The sequence below is a fragment of the Mizuhopecten yessoensis genome, unplaced genomic scaffold (genome assembly GCF_002113885.1).
Source record: "Mizuhopecten yessoensis strain PY_sf001 unplaced genomic scaffold, ASM211388v2 scaffold2329, whole genome shotgun sequence".
Lineage (NCBI taxonomy): Eukaryota > Metazoa > Mollusca > Bivalvia > Pectinida > Pectinidae > Mizuhopecten > Mizuhopecten yessoensis.
The window spans coordinates 1,966,857-1,991,012 of record NW_018404492.1 but is presented as its reverse complement, the minus strand read 5'-3'; the positions used below and the strand labels follow the sequence as shown (position 1 = coordinate 1,991,012).

The 24,156-nt window shown below is 36.0% G+C and overlaps 1 protein-coding gene across 1 annotated transcript in view; it reads left to right on the top strand.

Moving 5' to 3' along the window:
- Positions 1-24,156, top strand: part of LOC110445596 (U3 small nucleolar RNA-associated protein 15 homolog) — a 98,572-nt gene that overhangs the window by 46,865 nt on the left and 27,551 nt on the right. Inside the window, exon 6 of the mRNA XM_021490276.1 lies at positions 4,326-4,451. Coding sequence (XP_021345951.1) covers positions 4,326-4,451 — 126 coding nt within the window. The remainder of the gene's footprint in view (positions 1-4,325; positions 4,452-24,156) is intronic.

The window sequence follows — 24,156 nt, the reverse complement described above, 5'->3', positions numbered from 1 at the left end:
AGTAGCATGTATCCTACAGTCCTACAGATCACAGATATAGTAGCATGTGTCCTACAGTGCAACAGATCACAGATAGAGTAGCATGTCCCCTACCGTCCAACAGATCACAGATATAGTAGAATGTATCCTACAGTCCAACAGATCATAGATAGAGTAGCATGTATCCTACAGACCAACAAATCACAGATAGAGTAGCATGTATCCTACAGTCGAACAGATCACAGATATAGTAGCATGTGTCCTACAGTGCAACAGATCATAGATAGAGTAGCATGTATCCTACAGTCCAGCAGATCACAGATATAGAAGCATGTACCCTACAGTCCTACAGATCACATATATAGTATCATGTGTCCTACAGTGCAACAGATCATAGATAGAGTAGCATGTATCCTACAGTACAACAGATTACAGATAGAGTAGCATGTATCCTACAGTCCAGCAGATCACAGATATAGTAGCATGTACCCTACAGTCCTACAGATCACATATATAGTAGCATGTGTCCTACAGTGCAACAGATCACAGATAGAGTAGCATGTATCCTACAGTCCAACAGATCACAGATAGAGTAGCATGTATCCTACAGTCCAACAGATCACAGATATAGTAGCATGTATCCTACAGTCCAACAGATCACAGATATAGTAGCATGTATCCTACAGTCCAACAGATCACAGATATAGTAGCATGTATCCTACAGTCCAACAGATCACAGATATAGTAGCATGTATCCTACAGTCCAACAGATCACAGATATAGTAGCATGTATCCTACAGTCCAACAGATCACAGATATAGTAGCATGTATCCTACAGTCCAACAGATCACAGATATAGTAGCATGTATCCTACAGTCCAACAGATCACAGATATAGTAGCATGTATCCTACAGTCCAACAGATCACAGATATAGTAGCATGTATCCTACAGTCCAACAGATCACAGATATAGTAGCATGTATCCTACAGTCCAACAGATCACAGATATAGTAGCATGTATCCTACAGTCCAACAGATCACAGATATAGTAGCATGTATCCTACAGTCCAACAGATCACAGATATAGTAGCATGTATCCTACAGTCCAACAGATCACAGATATAGTAGCATGTATCCTACAGTCCAACAGATCACAGATATAGTAGCATGTATCCTACAGTCCAACAGATCACAGATATAGTAGCATGTATCCTACAGTCCAACAGATCACAGATATAGTAGCATGTATCCTACAGTCCAACAGATCACAGATATAGTAGCATGTATCCTACAGTCCAACAGATCACAGATATAGTAGCATGTATCCTACAGTCCAACAGATCACAGATATAGTAGCATGTATCCTACAGTCCAACAGATCACAGATATAGTAGCATGTATCCTACAGTCCAACAGATCACAGATATAGTAGCATGTATCCTACAGTCCAACAGATCACAGATATAGTAGCATGTATCCTACAGTCCAACAGATCACAGATATAGTAGCATGTATCCTACAGTCCAACAGATCACAGATATAGTAGCATGTATCCTACAGTCCAACAGATCACAGATATAGTAGCATGTATCCTACAGTCCAACAGATCACAGATATAGTAGCATGTATCCTACAGTCCAACAGATCACAGATATAGTAGCATGTATCCTACAGTCCAACAGATCACAGATATAGTAGCATGTATCCTACAGTCCAACAGATCACAGATATAGTAGCATGTATCCTACAGTCCAACAGATCACAGATATAGTAGCATGTATCCTACAGTCCAACAGATCACAGATATAGTAGCATGTATCCTACAGTCCAACAGATCACAGATATAGTAGCATGTATCCTACAGTCCAACAGATCACAGATATAGTAGCATGTATCCTACAGTCCAACAGATCACAGATATAGTAGCATGTATCCTACAGTCCAACAGATCACAGATATAGTAGCATGTATCCTACAGTCCAACAGATCACAGATATAGTAGCATGTATCCTACAGTCCAACAGATCACAGATATAGTAGCATGTATCCTACAGTCCAACAGATCACAGATATAGTAGCATGTATCCTACAGTCCAACAGATCACAGATATAGTAGCATGTATCCTACAGTCCAACAGATCACAGATATAGTAGCATGTATCCTACAGTCCAACAGATCACAGATATAGTAGCATGTATCCTACAGTCCAACAGATCACAGATATAGTAGCATGTATCCTACAGTCCAACAGATCACAGATATAGTAGCATGTATCCTACAGTCCAACAGATCACAGATATAGTAGCATGTATCCTACAGTCCAACAGATCACAGATATAGTAGCATGTATCCTACAGTCCAACAGATCACAGATATAGTAGCATGTATCCTACAGTCCAACAGATCACAGATATAGTAGCATGTATCCTACAGTCCAACAGATCACAGATATAGTAGCATGTATCCTACAGTCCAACAGATCACAGATATAGTAGCATGTATCCTACAGTCCAACAGATCACAGATATAGTAGCATGTATCCTACAGTCCAACAGATCACAGATATAGTAGCATGTATCCTACAGTCCAACAGATCACAGATATAGTAGCATGTATCCTACAGTCCAACAGATCACAGATATAGTAGCATGTATCCTACAGTCCAACAGATCACAGATATAGTAGCATGTATCCTACAGTCCAACAGATCACAGATATAGTAGCATGTATCCTACAGTCCAACAGATCACAGATATAGTAGCATGTATCCTACAGTCCAACAGATCACAGATATAGTAGCATGTATCCTACAGTCCAACAAATCACAGATATAGAAGCATGTATCCTACAGTCTAACAGATCACAGATATAGTAGCATGTATCCTACAGTCCAACAGATCACAGATATAGTAGCATGTATTCTACAGTCCAGCAGAAACTCCAGGTACAGTATAAAGTATAAATGTAGCATTTATCCTGAACTTTTAACCCATTCACCCCTTCAATTTTTAAAATGGACTTGCAAAGCCTTTGATTTGGTAAGGTTCAAATGTGACTTTAGGTGTGAATAGGTTAATAAAAATCACAGATTAAGTTTATAAGGTATTTTATAGCCTTCACACAAATCTCAGGTACATGTCGAATGTGAAAGGTAGTACTGTATATAATATTTAATTACGGGTATAATTTTTGTAAGGTATGGTATATCATGAGAAAATTAACCCTATTTAATCTTTTGACGCCCTTGAGAAGTCAGACACATTTTGATGTAATCATCACAGCAGTAAGAATGCTGATTACAGCTTTATTTGAATGTGTCCAGGTGTTCTAGGTGGTCCTACAACATTATATATAAATAAGTGAGTTTACCCACCATACCTCCGTGTCACACTCCGATGATCGGCATTCACATTCTTTTTACACTTCCAATCTTGACAAGTTTTCAAGATATGAGGTCATAAACTGTGAAAGAATGATGGGAGGTTGGTGCATTTGATATTTATATCTGTTTGACGTGCTTATCATGTGATAAAGAGCAAATCATGCTGCACATGTGAAATGTCAAATGTCAAGGTCACGAAGGATTAACATACTAAAGTAAAGGAATATAGACCAGTTTGTGTTAGCTGGAAAGTGGTCACTACAACTGAGTGACACAATTAGGTTCACTGTTATCTGTGTCAAGGTCGAGATAGCTTCTACTTAATAACAAATTTGTGATCACTACTATCTTTGCCAAGGTCGGGGTTGCTTCAAATTAATAACAAAATCAGGATCACTATTATTTGTTGTCAAGGTCAAGGTTACTTCTAAAATGTTTGCAGTTGTGTGTGTCAAGGTCAGGGTTGCTTCATATTAATAACAAAATCAGGATCACTATTATTTATTGTCAAGGTCAAGGTTACTTCTGCTTAATGACAAAATCATGTCTACAGTTGTCTGTGTCAAGGTCAGGGTTATATACTTAAAATTAATAACAAAATCAGGATCACTTTCTCTATCAAGGTCAGTGTATCTTTTACTTATTAACAAAATCAAAATCACTGTCTAAGTTAAGGTCAGGGTCACTTCAGTTTGGCTACAACATATGCAATGGAAGGTCATGATATCTTATAAGTTAGGGTCAAGGTCAACATCAGTATGCCCTCCTGCAATGTGAGCCTATACTTGTCTTTGAGATTATATATAACATGTTGATGTATATGATGATTGAGCCAAGTTGGTGAATGATGGAAGCATGCTGATTTCTTCTAATCCAACATCAAATGATATTCTTTTAAAGATGAACTCAATTATTTTTACAAAATTTCTAATAATTGTATGAAATTGGATTGGTTTTGCTCAGGTTCCTATGACCACAAGGTTAAACTGTACGACACTCGTATCGGGGACAGTGTGCTGACTGTGGATCACGGAAACCCTGTGGAAGATGTTCTCATGTTTCCTACTGGCGGGATCTTCATTTCAGCAGGTAACCATTCATTTATTTAAGGGCTGATTAAATCAACATTTGATTGGAAACCCAATTGCTTGCAAATGCAAAAAAAGATCAACAGGAAACCATTCACATTTCAGCATTCCATCAAATTTGAATTTGGTGTCGCCACATGTTTGGTCCCCGATTACTATCGTAGTAAAGACGGAAAGACCCAAACAGTTTACGATAAGGAAACATTCAACGATTAGAGTTGGTAGATATTTAACTATATAGTTAAAGTACATTGCACACCAAGAATTTGATCCAATTTTGTCATAAAGTAGTTCTGGGTAAGTATTGAATTTTATATCATGGAAATATATTTGTGGGAAAGTATACGATTAAAAGGAGAAAAAAATAGTTTAGGGTTACATTTCTATGTTATGTATTAGTTGGGTTTTTTTTCTTATCAGCTAAATCTGATGTCTTTGCCATACCAAGGCAGAGTTACTATTTAGCACACACATGGGGAGGGAGGGGAAGGGGAGACGGGGAGAGATCTCTCTGCCTTCTGTACCGGGCAAGTTGATCACAGTGATGAGTTTTTTTGATATAAGACATCAACATAGATAATAAAATTGGGATAAAAATGTCTGCCTTCATTAGCAACCGCCCAAAAGTAGGGGACAAAAAAATACATTTCATGACAAAGAATCGGCGATCCGTGACAGTAACCCAGCAAAACGAAACCAAGAGTTTTTGTTTTATTAGAATCCAGTTGCAAACATAAGAATAAAAAAGGTTTGCATTGACAAATACAACTCTGACATGTCCTAACATTGTACCACAGTCATCCATTACCGGAGGGAATTTGACTCGCATTCAGCTGTGTTTTGGTGTATGGTAATGTCAAAAATGTGGAACTCCAAATAATGCGAACTGCATATCATTGAAGCATGAAATTGCCATAGGTCTCCCAGCAGTAGCCCTGCCGTGATGGGTGTCAGAAATTCCTATTTATCTTGGCAAAAATTGCAACCAAATATTCATACATTCATATTTTGAAATAATCTGTCGGGTATTGAACATAAACATTAATGCTAATGACATTTTTATTTCATCTCCAGAATATTACTCTGGTCTGGAACTCACCAGGCCAATGGAGACTTTGTCATTTACCTTGTGCCATACTCTTGTGTTTCAGGGATAATTTCAGATTTTTTAAATACACATAAACTTGTGCCTTCAAATTCCATATATCAGAAACAAAATTTTATGATATATTGAAAGTTCTTGAAATTGATTGTAACATGTCTTGCAGCCAGTTTGAGTAAGATATAGACTTTTTGAGTTTTGCTAATACACAACACCTTCGTTTCGCAGTAGATAATCCACAACACCTTCCTTTCTCAGTAGATAATCCACAACACCTTCGTTTCTCAGTAGATAATCCACAACACCTTCGTTTCTCAGTAGATAATCCACGCACATTAATTTTACCTTAATTTTTTAGTAGAAATTCCAGGGACCTTAATTTCTCAGCAGAAAATTAAGTCACTTTAATGTTTTGATAGATAATCCAGTCACCTTAATTTGACCTAATAAGCTGTTAATAGGATATTAAAAAAAGTAGTAGGACAACTGGATAAGTTAAAGCCAAGTAAAAGGACAGTGGATAAATTAAAGCTATGTAGTAGGACAACTGGATTAATAGTTAAAGCTATGTAGTAGGACAACTGAATTAATATATAGTTAGAGCTAGGTAGTTGGACAACTGGATTAGTTAAAGCTAGGTTGTAGGACAACTGGATAAGTTAAAGCTAGGTAGTTGGACAACTGGATTAGTTAAAGCTAGGTAGTAGGACAACTAGACTAGTTAAAGCTAGGTAGTAGGACAACTGGATAAGTTAAAGCTAGGTTGTAGGACAACAGGATAAGTTAAAGCTAGGTTGTAGGACAACATGATTTGTTAAAGTTTAGTAGTAATAAAACTGGATTAGTTAAAGCTAGGTAGTAGGACAACTTGATTAGTTCAAGCTAGGTAGTAATAAAACTAGATAAGTTAAAGCTAGGTAGTAGGACAACTGGACTAGTTAAAGCTAGGTAGTAGGACAACTAGACTAGTTAAAGCTAGGTAGTAGGACAACTAGACTAATTAAAGCTAGGTAGTAGGACAACATGATTAGTTAAAGCTAGGTAGTAATAAAACTTGATAAGTTAAAGCTAGGTAGTAGGACAACTAGACTAGTTAAAGCTAGGTAGTAGGACAACTAGACTAGTTAAAGCTAAGTAGTAGGACAACAGGATTAGTTAAAGCTAGGTAGTAGGACAACAGGATTAGTTGAAGCTAACTCGAAGGACAACAGGATAATTTGTCTTTCTGTGCATATCTCAGCCACTGTTTCATGCGTTGACATCACAATTGGAATGTAGTTACATCATCAGAACAAGAACCTTTCCTAAATTTTTGACCTTTGAATTCAGATTCTTCAATGCTAAGGTTTCTTTAACATTATCTTGGCCAGGTTTATGTGCAAACAGCAAACTTGATTCATAAATGTATCACAATAAGGTGCTGTTTTGTGCACCAAAATAACGTCAATTATATATACATCCTGTGGCCTTTTGACCTTTGATCTCCTGTTTGTTATCAATATTTATTACAGTATAAAGGACATGTCAGAACAGATGATGCTAATATTAGTCCAACAGCAGTTCAATTGATTTCAGGAAAGCTAGTTAAACAAATGTAGAAAGTGTGAAGTGTAAAATGGATGGTATGATGGTCTGTTTTGGAGAGAATGCCCTGAAAACTTTGGTGAAACATTAACAGTCAAGTACAGTATATTGACAGTTTATTGAGGATACTAAAATGTTAAAAACACCGACATTCTTGCCGATGTCACAAATACTGCTAGCAACAGTCTTAATGGACTGCTAAACTGGAAACTTCCCATATTTTCTGCCCAGTAAAGAACATATCTACTGATATTAACCAAAAAGAAAACAACAGTGATCAAAATAATTATTATATATATATTCTTCTTATTTCTACTCTCAAACTTGGACAGAGAAGAGAATAAATAGTTGCTGTCAGCTTGTTTCTATAGAAGCATTCAGTTTTACTTCCATACAAACCTATAAAGCTATTTGACAAATTACTGTACTTTTAAATTTTAAGATAGAGACCATTAAGAAGAAGCTATAGTACAGTAACACTTAAGAGTTTATTAGAAATATGTCTTTTTAGTCGGCTATTCCCAGTTTATTTTTAATCAACACAAATTTATGATAGGTTAGATAGCATTATCGTGAGAAACGACTTCAAAGTTGATCTGCAGCTTATCACATTACATATCATAATGATAAGTAAGTATCAGTTTTACTTACATTAAAGAAGCATCGTTCTTATAAAAGATAAAAGTGATTTTATGAGTCTATATGAAGATGCTATCACAGACATTAGTTATGACACACCGAGGAGCGACGACACTTTCCTTTACCAGTGGTAGAGGATTTTGTCAGGGGTATCATTGATAGAAAATAAAACGTGTGATTACTTGCAATATGATGAATTGGGTGGTTACCTGATGATAAAGTAACATTATATATATACAGCTAGTGTATATAGACTATATCGCAGTCCTCTATCAGTGTTCTCAACCGATGTCTCTATTGCCTAACAGCAGGCTCGGCCAACTTTCTCTTAGACATGTTATATGATGTTATCAATAAATATGTTTAATTTTCTGTAGCTCAATATGAATTTGTAAGTTGGCATCTTAATATTATTTATACATATTAACAAAACCTTAATGTATTTTGTGATTTCTTTATCGGTAAACCACCCTAGACGATATTATCAGAAACGGGAGAATACCCACATCAATGTAATAAACCTATTTCTTTTAAATCTCAATAAATTGAAACAGTAATAGCGATATGTGGGCCTAGAATTTTTCATTTTGGTTTGATTCTGCTGAAGTGAATAAAAACTTGGGGAGAAGTTTCTTTCACCTCATGAAATCTGAACAAATTCAAGATCCTTTTTATCTCCTGACCAAGAGTTAATGCAAATATTTGCAAAAAAACAACAACAACAAACATATGTTTTCCTGACCATCGTCTTCAGTGTTGCAATCTTTACATTGCTCTCTATCAACTTCAGTGCAGCATTATTTACACAAAAAAACCCACAGTTTACTTAATTTTTCCACAATTATAAAGCAAGTTTTTATCAACAAATTAATCACTTTGGTTGCCCTGGATAGTAGTCCACAGGAGTCTTTATATGGGAGGAAACTTGAGTACCAGAGGAAAATCAGCGTTCTGCTATTGTTTGTTGTCATTTTTCACTGAGTACTAGAATAAGTTTAAAATTGTTACTGGGGCAATATCTGCAAAACTGATATGCTGTCATATGCATACCTGCTAAATGACCCGCATCTTGCGGGTCACACCTGCAACATAAACCTATCACTTGTGACTATCTTATTACCTGTGTGGGTCATACATATCTCGCGCGAATAAATATGACCTGCAATCTTCCACCTCCGCCTTTTATTAGTAGGGGACAAATTTTTGCCTCTTGTCAAATTTTAACAGATCTGCCCAATCATAAATTAGCACGATGGTTAAAATTGCGAAAACAGCTAAAATTAGAATACCGCTCAATTATGTAGTTAACTGCGTCAGAACAATTAAGACAACACGCTCCGATATATTCTTTCCATTAGAATTACATTACATTTCTATCAGTAGTGTATTTTTAGTATTGATATATGAAGAGAGGTGCCTTGGCTGGTGGCCACTGTAAGCCTCCCTGACCTGACCGGGACATGCGGGAGTCATATAGACGCAGTTCAGAAGATTGTCCAGCTAAAGGTGTCAATGGAAAGATTTATGATGCAAACTGGGATGGTCAATTTAGCCTGTATTAAATCTCAATGCTAGTCTTACTTCTCGATGTACTTGTATCATATAATCTAATAGACTGCTAAGTAACAACCTTTGGGCCAGCCCTGGTCATCATACTGATAAATTATTATATTGCCCACAGACTCTTGGTGTGTGTGACGGCTCTGTCTCACTTTCGGCTCTGTCTCACTTTCGGTCTTAAATACTGACTGATGTGTCTATATCTTTGACCACAAGTTTGTAGCTATTGCATATTTTAGCCAAGTGGGGAACCTATCTGACTCCAAAGTCGTAGTACTACTGTGATGCGTTCCTATGTTCTTCCCTTGTGACTTACATAATATTTCTGTTGTGATATATTCCTGTGTTCAATCCCTGCTACAGGGATTTTAGTAGAACTAAGCTAGGTATTAAATATTTTTTGAGAGTATTGACTTGTTAAGTCACCCTTTTGAGAGTATTGACTTGTTCAGTCATCCTTTTGAGAGTATTGACTTGTTCAGCCACCCTTTTGAGAGTATTGACTTGTTCAGTTCCCCTTTTGAGAGTATTGACTTGTTCAGTTCCCGTTTTGAGAGTATTGACTTGTTCAGTCCCCCTTTTGAGAGTATTGACTTGTTCAGGCCCCCTTTTGAGAGTATTGACTTGTTCAGTCAACCTTTTGAGAGTATTGACTTGTTCAGCCACCCTTATGAGAGTATTGACTTGTTCAGCCACCCTTATGAGAGTATTGACTTGTTCAGCCACCCTTATGAGAGTATTGACTTGTTCAGCCACCCTTATGAGAGTATTGACTTGTTCAGCCACCCTTATGAGAGTATTGACTTGTTCAGCCACCCTTTTGAGAGTATTGACTTGTTCAGTCACCCTTTTGAGAGTATTGACTTGTTCAGCCACCCTTTGTAGACTGTTGACTTATTCAGTCCCTGTATGTTCAGTCCTTCTTTGGAGACATATAACTTGTTCAATTCCCAATTTTTGAAACAGTTGACTTGTTCAGTCCCCCTTTTGAGACTGTCAACCTGTTCATTCCCCCCTATCAAGACTGTTGACTTGTTCAGTCCCCCTTTTGGGACTGTCAACCTGTTAATTCCCCCTACCAAGACTGTTGACTTGTTCAGTCCCCCTTTTGAGACTGTCAACCTGTTGATTCCCTCTACCAAGACTGTTGACTTGTTCAGTCCCCCTTTTGGGACTGTCAACCTGTTCATTCCCCCCTATCAAGACTGTTGACTTGTTCAGTCCTCCCTATTGATATATTGATTTCCCTTTCAGAAACAAAATAATTTTGAACTTTAATATGATGGAATTTCATTTATTAAGTTAAGCAATATTTGTCTTTTACCTAAAATCCCTAGGTATTATAAAGTCTGACAGGCAGTGTAATCTAGGTATGAAAGCTGATTCAAGGATCGCTCATGCTTAACTGTGATTCTTTGATGCGGAACTATAATATTTTGCGATAAATGCTTGAATCAAGGGGATCAGCTGATATATTGTCACCTCTGACCCCAACTATCACAGCATCAAAGACCCAATCACAATCTATCTAATATCGCATTAATGGTAGGTAGCATCGCCAAATAAATTAAAATACGTATTGATATAAAACCTGGGAACATGATCGGCTTTATAAACCTGGGGATATGTCTCTACATGTTAGGACACATTTCTCCATATCTATGTAATATCTATCAATTCTTCATTGTGTACGTACAGTAAAATTCAAAAGTAAAGCTACATTTCATATTTCCTGTGATATCAAATAAGATAATAAAATTCCACATGAATAAAGATTGACTGCAGTAGGATATATTTCATCAGTGTCATTGTAATGTTTGTTTAATATTAAAAAGATAATATCACGATATAAAGTAAATCTGCACACTCGCTGATTATGCATCCTTTGCAGTTTTTTATTAAAGGGAGTCATGACTGATGATAAAGCGTCTAATCTAAACCTGATAGAGAGAAGAAATCTCGTGATTCAGCAGGTACAAAAATGACAGCAATCCTTTTTATCTGTCCTTTTCTTTACACACTATCGACAAAGAAATCGGCTCTGCACTTTTTACGTATTACAAAGACTTATCTGTTTTCTGTCAACCACAAGTTTTGTGGCCAATTTCCCCAACAAAATGATATATATTGCTAAATGGTTTAATTTGCATTTAAACTGTTATTATCGGTAGCATGTATTTAGGAGAGGAGAGATGCAGGGGTTTCAAGGATATATACAATTGATAGATGTGGAAACTCGATAGGTTGAGTAGCGATGCGGCTGGATAGAGTTGCTCATAATCAGGTTTTATATGAATGTAGCCATATATCTCCTGATAGGTATTAAAAGTATGTTAGCATTGGTGATAACGCCGCCTAAGAATATGTCTGATAACGCCTGATAGACATCAGCTAATCCAAGATAATCACGGCCTGCAAGAAATTCTACCGTTTTCATGGAGGAATTTTATTAGAGTTTATTTGATTTAATTGACATTATCAAATATTTGGTGTATAAATCGGTGACATTCTGTCATGGAGAATACACTAGGGGAGATAAGCATCATATCACTTACAGCACACACCCAAAATAACACATATTCCCATATGATTCAAAACAAATCTTGTGTAATAAATTATTTTTTTGAATTTTATGGTTAAGATTTGTTTTTTGAATGCGTAGAATCATTTTTCATGAGGTACTTAACCTGGGCTGTTGGTGGCAGGGTTTGGTTTAGTGGCAGCCTCATCAACCTGTTGTTACAGTAAACTGGTCTGTTATCCTTACCCTGTCTACAGATCTACCACTTACAGTTACGGTAAAGTGGTCTGTTCTCCTACCCTGTCTACAGATTTACCACATACAGGTATGGTAAAGTGGTCTATTCTCCTGCCCTGTCTACAGATCTACCACATACATTAATCGTAAAGTGGTCTGTTCTCCTACCCTGTCTACAGATCTACCACATACAGTTATGGTAAAGTGGTCTATTCTCCTGCCCTGTCTACAGATCTACCACATACATTAATCGTAAAGTGGTCTGTTCTCCTACCCTGTCTACAGATCTACCACATACATTTATGGTAAAATGGTCTATTCTCCTGCCCTGTCTGCAGATCTACCACATACATTAATCGTAAAGTGGTCTGTTCTCCTACCCTGTCTACATATCTACCACTTACAGTTACGGTAAAGTGGTCTGTTCTCCTTCCCTGTCTACAGATCTACCACATACATTAATGGTAAAATGGTCTATTTTCCTGCCCTGTCTGCAGATCTACCACATACATTAATCGTAAAGTGGTCTTTTTTCCTACCCTGTCTACATATCTACCACATACAGTGACAGTAAAGTGGTCTGTTCTCCTGCCCTGTCTACAGATCTACCACATACATTAAGGGTGAAGTGGTCTATTCTCCTGCCCTGTCTACAGATCTACCACATACATTAATCGTAAAGTGGTCTGTTCTCCTACCCTGTCTACAGATCTACCACATACATTAATCATAAAGTGGTCTGTTTTCCTACCCTGTCTACAGATCTACCACATACATTAATCGTAAAGTGGTCTGTTTTCCTACCCTGTCTACATATCTACCACATACAGTTACGGTAAAGTGGTCTGTTCTCCTTCCCTGTCTACAGATCTACCACATACAGGAATGGTAAAGTGGTCTGTTATCCTACCCTGTCTACAGATCTACCACATACAGTTATGGTAAAGTGGTCTGTTTTCCTACCCTGTCTACAGATCTACCACATACAGTAATGGTAAAGTGGTCTGTTCTCATACCCTGTCTACAGATCTACCACATAAAATTATGGTTAAGTGGTCTGTTCTCATACCCTGTCTACAGATCTACCACATACAGTTATGGTAAAGTGGTCTGTTCTCCTCCCCTGTCTACAGATCTACCACATAAAATTATGGTAAAGTGGTCTGTTCTCCTACCCTGTCTACAGATCTACCACATAAAGTAATGGTAAAGTGGTCTGTTCTCCTACCCTGTCTACAGATCTCCCACTTACAGTTACAGTAAAGTGGTCTGTTCTGCTACCCTGTCTACAGATCTACCACATCCAGGTATGGTAAAGTGGTCTGTTCTCCTACCCTGTCTACAGATCTCCCACTTACAGTTACAGTAAAGTGGTCTGTTCTGCTACCCTGTCTACAGATCTACCACATCCAGGTATGGTAAAGTGGTCTGTTCTCCTACCCTGTCTACCGATCTACCACATAAAATTATGGTAAAGTGGTCTGTTCTCCTCCCCTGTCTACAGATCTACCACATAAAAGTACAGTAAAGTGGTCTGTTCTCCTACCCCGTCTACAGATCTACCACATACAGTTATGGTAAAGTGGCCTGTTTTCCTTCCCTGTCTACAGATCTACCACATACAGTTACAGTAAAGTGGTCTGTTCCTCTACCCTGTCTTCAGATCTACCACATACAGACATGTAGAAATTCAATGTCTTAAATCTATCAAATCACTGATCAAGAAATGAAGTATTTATCATTTGAAAATAGAAAATAAAAATTAAACAATTAAATGAATTAAAACTGAAATAATCAGATGTATGGACTGTTTTAAACTATAAGAGTACTTGTACACATCAAGACTTTTGTATGATGTCTGTGTACAGTATAAGTGGCAGTCATATGGTTTACAATATTTACGCATCTGGAATAATACCATCTCATCCAAAATTGTCATAAAAATGTTATTTTTCTTGGCATTTTTCTACTGGCCACATTTTCATCTGGTATATTGATATTAATCACACCCAATGTTGTGATGGCCTAGATGTGTATTTTTTTGTGGTTCTCTGTGAAACAGATTTCTACAATACCTAATTATATTACAAGAATGATGTGTGGAAACAAATATCATCGGCTTAATCAAGCTCGTTATTTATATAGTTGGCAAGCTAAATTTTCCATGACCATAGGGGATCTATTTCTTATGGTGGTGGGAGATTTGTTAACATCAAGTGCGATCGGTCACAGATCACGATGCTGTGTAGCCGCGCTTCCCTCCCTTGATGGCTTTAGCAGCTCCCTGTTGACGGGGTGAGGGGGAAAGTGTGAGGGATAAAAAGGCCCTGGAGATACAAAATAGCTTCAAAAGTGCTCCTAGTATCAGGGGTCATTTGTGAGTACATGCTTTTACCAGTGTACCATACACGGATCAGTGATAATGGCTAATATATACCCACTAAATCGGCCTCCAATTTCTCAACATCTTCCACGCATCTCATTAAAATGTCAGTAAATCTGGAAAATACGTATTTAGCAAAATTTTATTTTGACTGCAGTTTCACTTGTCATAATGGAGGAGAAATTAAATGGACATATGATCGTGTGTGTAGGCTCCAGTTCTGATTACTATACACACTCTGTTAGACTTGTAATCAGCGAATTTTTCTTTAGATATTGCACAGCTGCCCCTTGATATGTGACTTATCTAAACAAGCTACTAAAATATTTTAAGTCTCTTCGAAGGACTAATGTGGTTTTAATAGTTTACAGGTTTACACGTCAAGTATTATTAATTTGTTCTCTCAATATCCTGTATTGAATATGTACTCCAAGAAATTTAGAGTTAATATGCATTGCAATAATCTTGAGTTAATCTGTACTCCAATAATCTGGAGTTAATCTGTACTCCAATAATCTGGTGTTAATCTGTACTCCATTAATCTGGAGTTAATCTGTACTCCATTAATCTGGGGTTAATTTGTACTCCAATAATCTGGTGTTAATCTGTACTCCATTAATCTGGAGTTAATCTGTACTCCATTAATCTGGAGTTGATATGTACTCCATTAATCTAGAGTTAATCTGTACTCCATTAATCTGGAGTTAATCTGTACTCTGTTAATCTGTACTCCATTAATCTGGAGTTAATCTATAAACTCCAATAATCTGGAGTTAATATGAACTCCAATAATCTGGAGTTAATATGAACTCCATTAATCTGGAGTTAATCTATACTCATATAATCTGTAGTAAATCTTGTACTCCATTAATCTGGAGTTAATATATTTTCCCTCTATCTGGAATTTGATTTCAACAAATTTTATTGGACAAAAACAATTGAACAAGAGGATTAGACAACAGGCTTAGCCTGTATGAGTCTTTTCCTAACCGGTATAGATGGACAGAAAACATAAATTTAATACAAAACTGGAGTTGATATATACTCCATTTATCGGTAGTAAATCTATAATCTTTTATGTTGGTTTGTAAATTTGAGTTCTGGAAACAATTGGATTACCTAAAGTGTAGACATTTTATAAATCTTTGAAAAGGAACATTTTATTTGCTTATGATAAATGAATGGGCTTCAAAGCTATTGAAATTAAATAGTGTTCACGGTGAATACATACCCTGATAATAAATTACACCCTACTGCCAAACACCTTTGTTTCTTACACTCAGATATTTTTATTGCTGATAATATTTGTTTAATTCATCCATTAAATTTGTATTCAATAATTTTAACAGGGTGCTGGATATCTATAATGTAGATCTATGAGGGTTTGTAAATTAGACGAGACCAGGCTTATTCTTTCATTGAAAAAAGAAAACTTATAAAATATTGGATGGACTTCATTATTTTGGGAGGAACATTGTTGGAACAACACTGAGTAGTATAATATTGTTGTACCTATCGGTACCCAATCACTATAAATACTAGATCTTATTAAAACACTAATTTCCACGCAGCGGAGGAGGGAATGTTTTACCGTATGAAATGTACATCTTGGATAGCATTGAATGTCTGGCCTGATTCCAGTGATATACTCGGAGGTACGGCTCTCATTGTCTATCGTGTTGAAGAGGTGAGGTATGTACCTCATTAGTCTTTATAATTTGGCTCAGATTTTCTCCGTCCCCGAAGCCCGCCCCATCCAATCTCGGCTCATAAAGTCGCAATAAAGGCTCGTGGCTGGGCCAGGCAATGACTTTTGATGGGTGGCAAGCAGGGGCAAATACTTAGTGCCTCCAAAAAAAAAAAGCCATCTCCTAAATTATCATGTTAGAGAAATGTTTTCATTGGAGGTATTGAATAGATATACTCCAGTAGATCATACTGAGTACCTGTCGGACACGCGTCACTGACTCGGCCGGTGGTACACAGGTGGGGTGGGTGGGAACTGGCTGGGTACGTAGAGCCTGTCAGAAAGGATGTACCAACACGGACTAAAAATATTTCATTGTTCATCAATAGCAGGCAAACCTCTTTCTTACGACAAAGAAAGATAAAATCAAATTACTATTTTGTCTCCACCCATGTCTTAAAGTTTACACACTCTTGATTTTATATATCAAATATTATGTTTAATATAAGCCTGATTGTTTCACGAGTACATTTTACTAACAATTAAAGCTGATTTGGTCTGTTTTGTTGTTTTGAACTTGTCGACAGAGACCTTGTCTCTATATAGCTGTGAATAATTGAAACTGAAATATTTCAAATAAAACCTGACGTCTTTGATAGAAGTTATGTTCATATGGTATGAAAAATAGAGGAACAATTTTACAGATTTACTATGTGATATCAATTTATTAATAACATCAAAGTTATGAATTTGAACAACATTAATAGTTTCTTAAGGGCTTTGTTTGATAATTGTGCCCAATTATGTGATGGTATCAAGCCATCTAAAACAGTATGAGCTAATCAAAAGAAAACAAGATTTAACTCTCTAAAGGAATAATTTATCAGTTCAACAAATGATTATGCCTCAATGGAGTTGATGAGCCATGTACTGTTTTGAATTTGCAATCAAATACATGTATATACACAATGTATCTTTTGGAAGGCCTGTGTTTATTGTTATGTCCTGCAATTTCATAATCACTTTTAATCAAGATCTGGGACATTGGATCTTCACTCTTCTCATACTTGCCAACTTTTTGAAATGTCCATGAGAGATTACAAGTGGCTTATAGAATTAAAAGCATAAATATGATGTGTGTATGTACACACAAGGGAAAAAACAGCACTTTTAAAAAACATCTTTTTGGTTGTTCTTTCAGGTGAAATCATCAGGTTTTAGAAAATAGGAATAATTTAGCAAATTTACTGGTTAAAAATGTGCAATTTGAAGGTCCAAAATCGGGAGTCTCCCTCCAAAGTTGGCAAGTATGCTTCCTATCCCACTCATCCAATTTGTTTTAATTGTTCTTTACGTTTTTACAAAATTGTCAGTTGGAACATGAACATACCTAATTAGTGGTTTTCATTGTAGACACATTTTGAGCCGTCTGGCTAGAACAAGATTCTGGTATGGATTCCTGTGTCGATATATTGATGGCCAGTGCGGGGTGATAGGTTAGGAAGGGGACAATCTGCAGTTCCAATCATCCACCCTTAGGGCTTAGGACCAGATCTTTAGCATGGCCTATTGGCATTTAGCCACCGCAGATAAAAAGGGAGATAACTGCTCATATAACATTTGACATCTGTCATAATAAAAAGGGAATAATGTCTGCCTAGCTGTCAATTGAGGAAATGATTTGAGTAACACATAGACTTCTCAAACAAATGGATATTACATGTAGTGGACAAGGGATATCTGCAGTAAGGGCTGTGACTGACCGAGACATATTGACGGTCTGGTAAGTAGCCGGCCTGACATTAGTAATCGGGCCTTTCATCAACCCACAGATAACCAATCACACTTACGACCACCATTAAGGGACTTTAGGTCTTGCCATTGGATTTCTTAGAAGGGAAATGGACAAGTGTCTAAGATTTTTTTATTTAGATTTAAGATTGGTAGTGTGTCAGTGTTTTTAGTTAGATGACCTTGACCACTGCAATAGTTAGCCTGTTTATGAGTCATTTAGGTACTTTGATGTTGTAAAAAAAAAGGGGGTATATTGCTTCAAAGTTTTTGGAGGTACAACTGGGACAAGCACTATTATAGTCAAAGCTATATCACTGTAAAGCTATATAACTGTTATACTGTAAAGCTATATAACTGTTATACTGTAAAGCTATATAACTGTTATACTGTAAAGCTATATAACTGTTATACTGTAAAGCTATATAACTGTTATACTGTAAAGCTATATAACTGTTATACTGTAAAGCTATATAACTGTTATACTGTAAAGCTATATAACTGTTATACTGTAAAGCTATATAACTGTTATACTGTAAAGCTATATAACTGTTATACTGTAAAGCTATATAACTGTTATACTGTAAAGCTATATAACTGTTATACTGTAAAGCTATATAACTGTTATACTGTAAAGCTATATAACTGTTATACTGTAAAGCTATATAACTGTTATACTGTAAAGCTATATAACTGTTATACTGTAAAGCTATATAACTGTTATACTGTAAAGCTATATAACTGTTATACTGTAAAGCTATATAAATGTTATACTGTAAAGCTATATAACTGTTATACTGTAAAGCTATATAACTGTTATACTGTAAAGCTATATAATTGTTATACTGTAAAACTATATAAAAACTATATAATAGAATACATACTTGCCAAATTTTTGAAATATCTATGAGGGAGATTACCCGTGCTCAGAATTTAGAACATAAATATACCCACAGGGAAAAAATAACACTTTTAAATTGCATCTTTTAAGCTTCTCTCAGATGAAATCATCAGGTCTTAGAAAATAAAAATCAATTTAGAAAATTTACTGGTTAATAATGCTAAATTTTAGGGTAAAAAATCAGCAGTCTCCCTCGAAAATAAGTAGGGTTGGCAAGTATGAGAATGCTGTAAAACTATATAATGAATATACTGTAAAACTATATAATAGTTTTTACTGTAAAACTACATGTATATAATGCTTATACTGTAAAGCAATTTAATTGTTATACTCTAAAGCTATAAAACAGAAAAGAATAATACTGTAAAAATAGAAATATTTGCATGTGGAAAAATTCACATTATGTTTTTTATTCAAACATATCATGGTGTGGACATTTTTCGCATTGGCATTTGTTCAGAAAGTTTACCGTATATCCTACATATTTATGATTGATTTAATCTATAAATCAATATTCGTGTGTGTATATTTTCAGGCTTATTTACGCAATGCGATAAACACGAAGTACTCCAATTCGTGAAAAATTCCACTTTCACAGTATTTTCTGTTCTGCCTGAATTTATTACATATATGGTTAGTATAAGTATCAGTATATATCAGTGAGTAGGCAAAATCAGCAATAGACAAATTTGTTTTGATAGAAAGAGGATGAAAATATGAGTTGAACTGATATATTTATTGCTCCATTTTATGCTCCTGTCAAAGTTTTTATGTGACATTTAGTATGGGGAGCGTCTGTCGATCCACACTCTGGTTTCTGCACGATAACTCCCTGAAATTTTGTTCAGTCTTGATGAAACTTTGTAAACATATACAATATACAAAAAGCTAAGGTAAAGTTCTAGAGAACAGGAAGTGATGTCAGAATCATCTTGATAGAACTTGAACCTTAAGTAGATACTGCCCCCAATCTAACTACAAACTGTGTATAAATCAGAATCAACCTATATCGCACATTTTCATTTTCTTTCTGGTAAAGTAATATTCACTTGAAAATGGTTTTAAATTTCATGCAACAGGAAGTTGATATTGGGGAGAAAACTTTGCCTTACTAATGATGGGCTGGGACAACTGTATCCCACTGACGTATAGGGATAAATTCATTTGGAAAATCTTGTCAGAAATTTATTGGCCAGAATTCCATTGTACATTAAAAGTTTCCAGCCTCTACATTGAAGAGTTCCCAGACCAATGGTTTTCAAACGAGGTGTGTGATTTGGTTAAAACGGAGGTGAATACCATCTGCCCAGACACAAACATGTGTTAAACTTATTTATCAGGCGATTATGGGCTCCTAATTTTATTAATATGGTGACATATTGGTGGAAAAGAGGGGAGAATGTTTGCAATAATAAATTCCATACAGCCTGTCTGACACCTATCACGTGTAATGACTAAATGCCTGAGAGAAAGGGGGGTCATTATCACACCACCATTGTAAATGGATTTTGCATATGTCTTTAAATTTGAGGATTTTACTGATGGAAGTATTCATATCCTACGTTGCTAATTGAATTTTTCGGCCGAAGTTTCTGTCACTTTTGTAATGTATGGTGCATAAGTGTTTCAATAAAAGTATAGTTACTAAGGCAACACACGTCTTCTCATTGGTGCTAGCTATAGGGAATAGTTTGCCGATATACGTTTTAACCCTAGAAACTCTTAAACACATCAATATCTCTTATGTTCATGAATTTGAAATTTTTCCAAAATAATTTTTCAAAAAACGTGACTGGGGCCTTTAAGGAATTGAGATTCACAAAATCATTACTTTACCTATTTGAGGAGGTGCCCAACCTGACTGGATAGAGACGCGTAACTTATGTTGGATCGGTTAGTGTAACAACTGCCATTGATCAAAGATTGGGGTTTTCAAGTGTTCCAGTGAATTGAGATTTACCTCATTCTTAAGAGAACAATCCAAGATGGTGAGAAACATGCCAGACAAAAAAAAATTCATGATCATGTTTTAGGTAACATTTCTTTGCACCTTTGGACCTCTGGTGCCGTCCTGGGAAGCTTCTCATAAGTTTGTTTTTATGTTGCTCAAGTATATGTCTAGGAATTTTAAGACAAATGGAAGATGAGATTTCAGCAGAAATGTTTTATTCATACAATTAAACGGTATTTATTCTTTTTGCACCACATGACTACATACTATTTTCAGTTGATTTGTATGTAAAGTTCTTCATATTTTACTAATTTTTGATAAAAGATTTAACCTGTCATTATCAGATAGTAGGCTATTCAAAGTGCATTTTGTCCGTAGTGAATGGTTCATACATCCTTAAACAATTTTTGCTATGGTCTTTCTCAAATTTCATGTGTAGATTCCTTGGTTTTGTGTTGTGCATGTTTAATTTTGAGACTGATGGGAAGAACAAGGTGGCTGCAAGCCAGCCATCTAGGATTTTAACAGTTAAAGATTGTTATTGCTTTTTCTCAGAACATCCTTGAGGGGTCTTTCTCAATCTTCACAAGTTAGTTCCCCTTGATCCTTATAGTTGTGCTGGTTCAATTTTGGAACTGATCACAAGTACAAAATGGCTGCCAGGCAATAAACTTGAAATTTGACAGTTAAAGTTTGTTATCACTTTTCCCAGAAATTACTGGAAAGATAATTCTAAGAGTATCTTTAGAGACTCCTTTGATTCTTAGTTGTATTTAATTTATTTTCAACTAAATAAAAAGTAAGAACAATATATTTGACCATTGAAGTTGGTATACTTGTATGCTCAAGAAGGGGCTGACCCCTATAGGCTAAGAGGTTACAAAGTGCTCCGCCACCGAAAAGCTACTCCTCTGAAACCTTCTGGCGGATCTTGATCCAACATTTCATAAAATTTCTGTAGATGATAATGATGAGCAATTTTTTTATCAAAGAATGATTAAACCCTCAGCTTAAAGGGACTTATTTTCACCTTTGTAAAATCTTTAACCCTTTCACCCCTATGTAACTTTAGTAAACTCTTCCATGCTTTGAACTGGATGAGTCCATTATGGTCTACATAGGTGAAAGGGTTAATGGACCTTGAACCGTTCTCTTGCCGAGCACAAGGTCTGTAGGAGGTAAGGATTCAATAAAGGGAAAATTTTAAAAGAACATTTTTTCTGAAGAAACATTCTGGTGCATTTTACCAACATTGCATAAAAATATCCATGAAATTTATACTCAAGAAAGTAACAGCCTACAAGTGACTTCTCCTCGGAGAGTTAAAATACCTTTGGATTTAGACCAAAAACCTTTTATTAAATCATTCTTTGCTTACTTGTAATGCCCCACATTGGGGGACACTTAATTGCCTCACTTGGTTTTATCCAACTGAAGTTTAATCTATTTAACACTGTGTATCATTCCTAATTTCACTTGGGTGACTATTTAGCGCTGTTGGCCTCCTGTCTGATGTATATATAGAGGTATACAGGTTTGCATCAACAGTATAGATATTGGCATAAAGATAGAGGTAACGTATAGGTTTGGTAGCAAATTTGATGGTAACATGTTTTTGAATAATAAAAAAACAAACAAAAATGAGTCATGATTGATAAATTGTATGTCCGTGGTTTTTTCCTTCCAAATCCTCAAGTGCAGAAACAGCAGTAGATTAAGGACATACATTAGGATCATGTGTATGTTTGTCTGACGTTTTTCAATAAGTAGCTTCAATAAGGAGCGGGACTATGAGGAAGCAATATGTGATAAAAACAATACAATTTATCTCTGTCAGGTAGTTATGTGTATAGGATGTACACTACACCGTGATTAGCGCTGTAGGTACCAACAGAAGTCACTCCTATCCCAGGCCGAGGAGGAGCAATGGAGGACCAGGATAGGGTCACATCCCATTGGACTTGCTCGAATTCTTCTAGACTCAAGTGGAAACAGATCTGCACTAGAGGCCAAAAATTTGTTTGAAAATAACAAATGAGGCAATTAACAATAAAAAGTATAGCCCTACAGAAAGCTTGTTAATTTTGTAGTGTTCCAAGAGATTTTTTTTTTGTATACATGGTTTGGTATGTATATCTGTTATCTTCTGACTCCTGCTCGTAATGAAACCAAACAAACATCGGGTATCAAGGCATTAGTACAGAGACTCAGTAAAGTCAGGCATAATAGGGAGCTCCGTATAAATGGGTGAGGCCAGGGTCCTGGCTGGGGATCGTTCATCATTCCATCATCAAAGTGTTAAGGACCAATCAAAGGATCGTGTTGGCCACGCGTAGAGGTCACTAAAGGTCACAAGCACTATGTCCAGGGCATGTGTCTGAAGTCACTTATCAAATTATCAAGGGATATGTTGTATTACAGAAAAACATTCAGATTATTTGGGAATTAAGGAAGAGTTCTTTTCATTAGCTATAGATGTTCAATGAACAAAAATTATTCTGCTGTTATTTTTTATCAGGAACAAAATTAAAAGAAAACACAAATGGGTTCTTCTTTGATTTAAGAAAATGGTTAAATTTAATGTTTCTAAATAGTATACCTCAAATGTTTTACCATAAATAGGAAGTCAATTGCTTGTAAGTTTTTCTTGAAGAATAGAATTGAAGATAATCAGAAAGAATTATTTTCAATAATGATTTTGCGAATACTTTTGATCCATTTTTTATGTTCTCGGAAAATTTGGTTATCGGTACGAAGGTTAAATCACTCTGTAAGTACCAGTACAAAGGTTAAATAACTCTGTAAGTAATTGGTTCAGGTTAAACTGAATACATGTACTTTGGAACAATTTTTCTTCCATAACATTTTTTTGAAGAAAAAAAAATCCCCACAAAATTTAAGCGTAGCGAAAATAAATGATTTCACGGTAAGTAAGTAATTTGTAGGTAATTTTGAGGTGATTGTTTGTTTAGACTATGATATAGATAAGGGTTTTTGAGGGCCGGCCAATATTGGTTTACTGTGTATGATACAGGTAAATGTTTGTGAGAGCCGCCCATTATTGGTTTATGTATATAAATAATACAAGCAACAGCAATGAAGTAATCCCACGCTGTATGAAACAGCTCCAATAGATGAGAAGGTTCCAAACTCAAATGAATTTCAACCATCATTTCACAGACGAAAAATAGTGATCATTATCCAGTTCATATAATGAAAGGTATAGCACTTATCGTCAGATGTGCGTGGCTGCTAAACACCCTATCTGATGATGCCGCTGCTCAACTATCTGTGGCCCCTTTATGATATCTCTAACTATTTGGGTGTCCCTCAGTTAGCTGGCCATAACT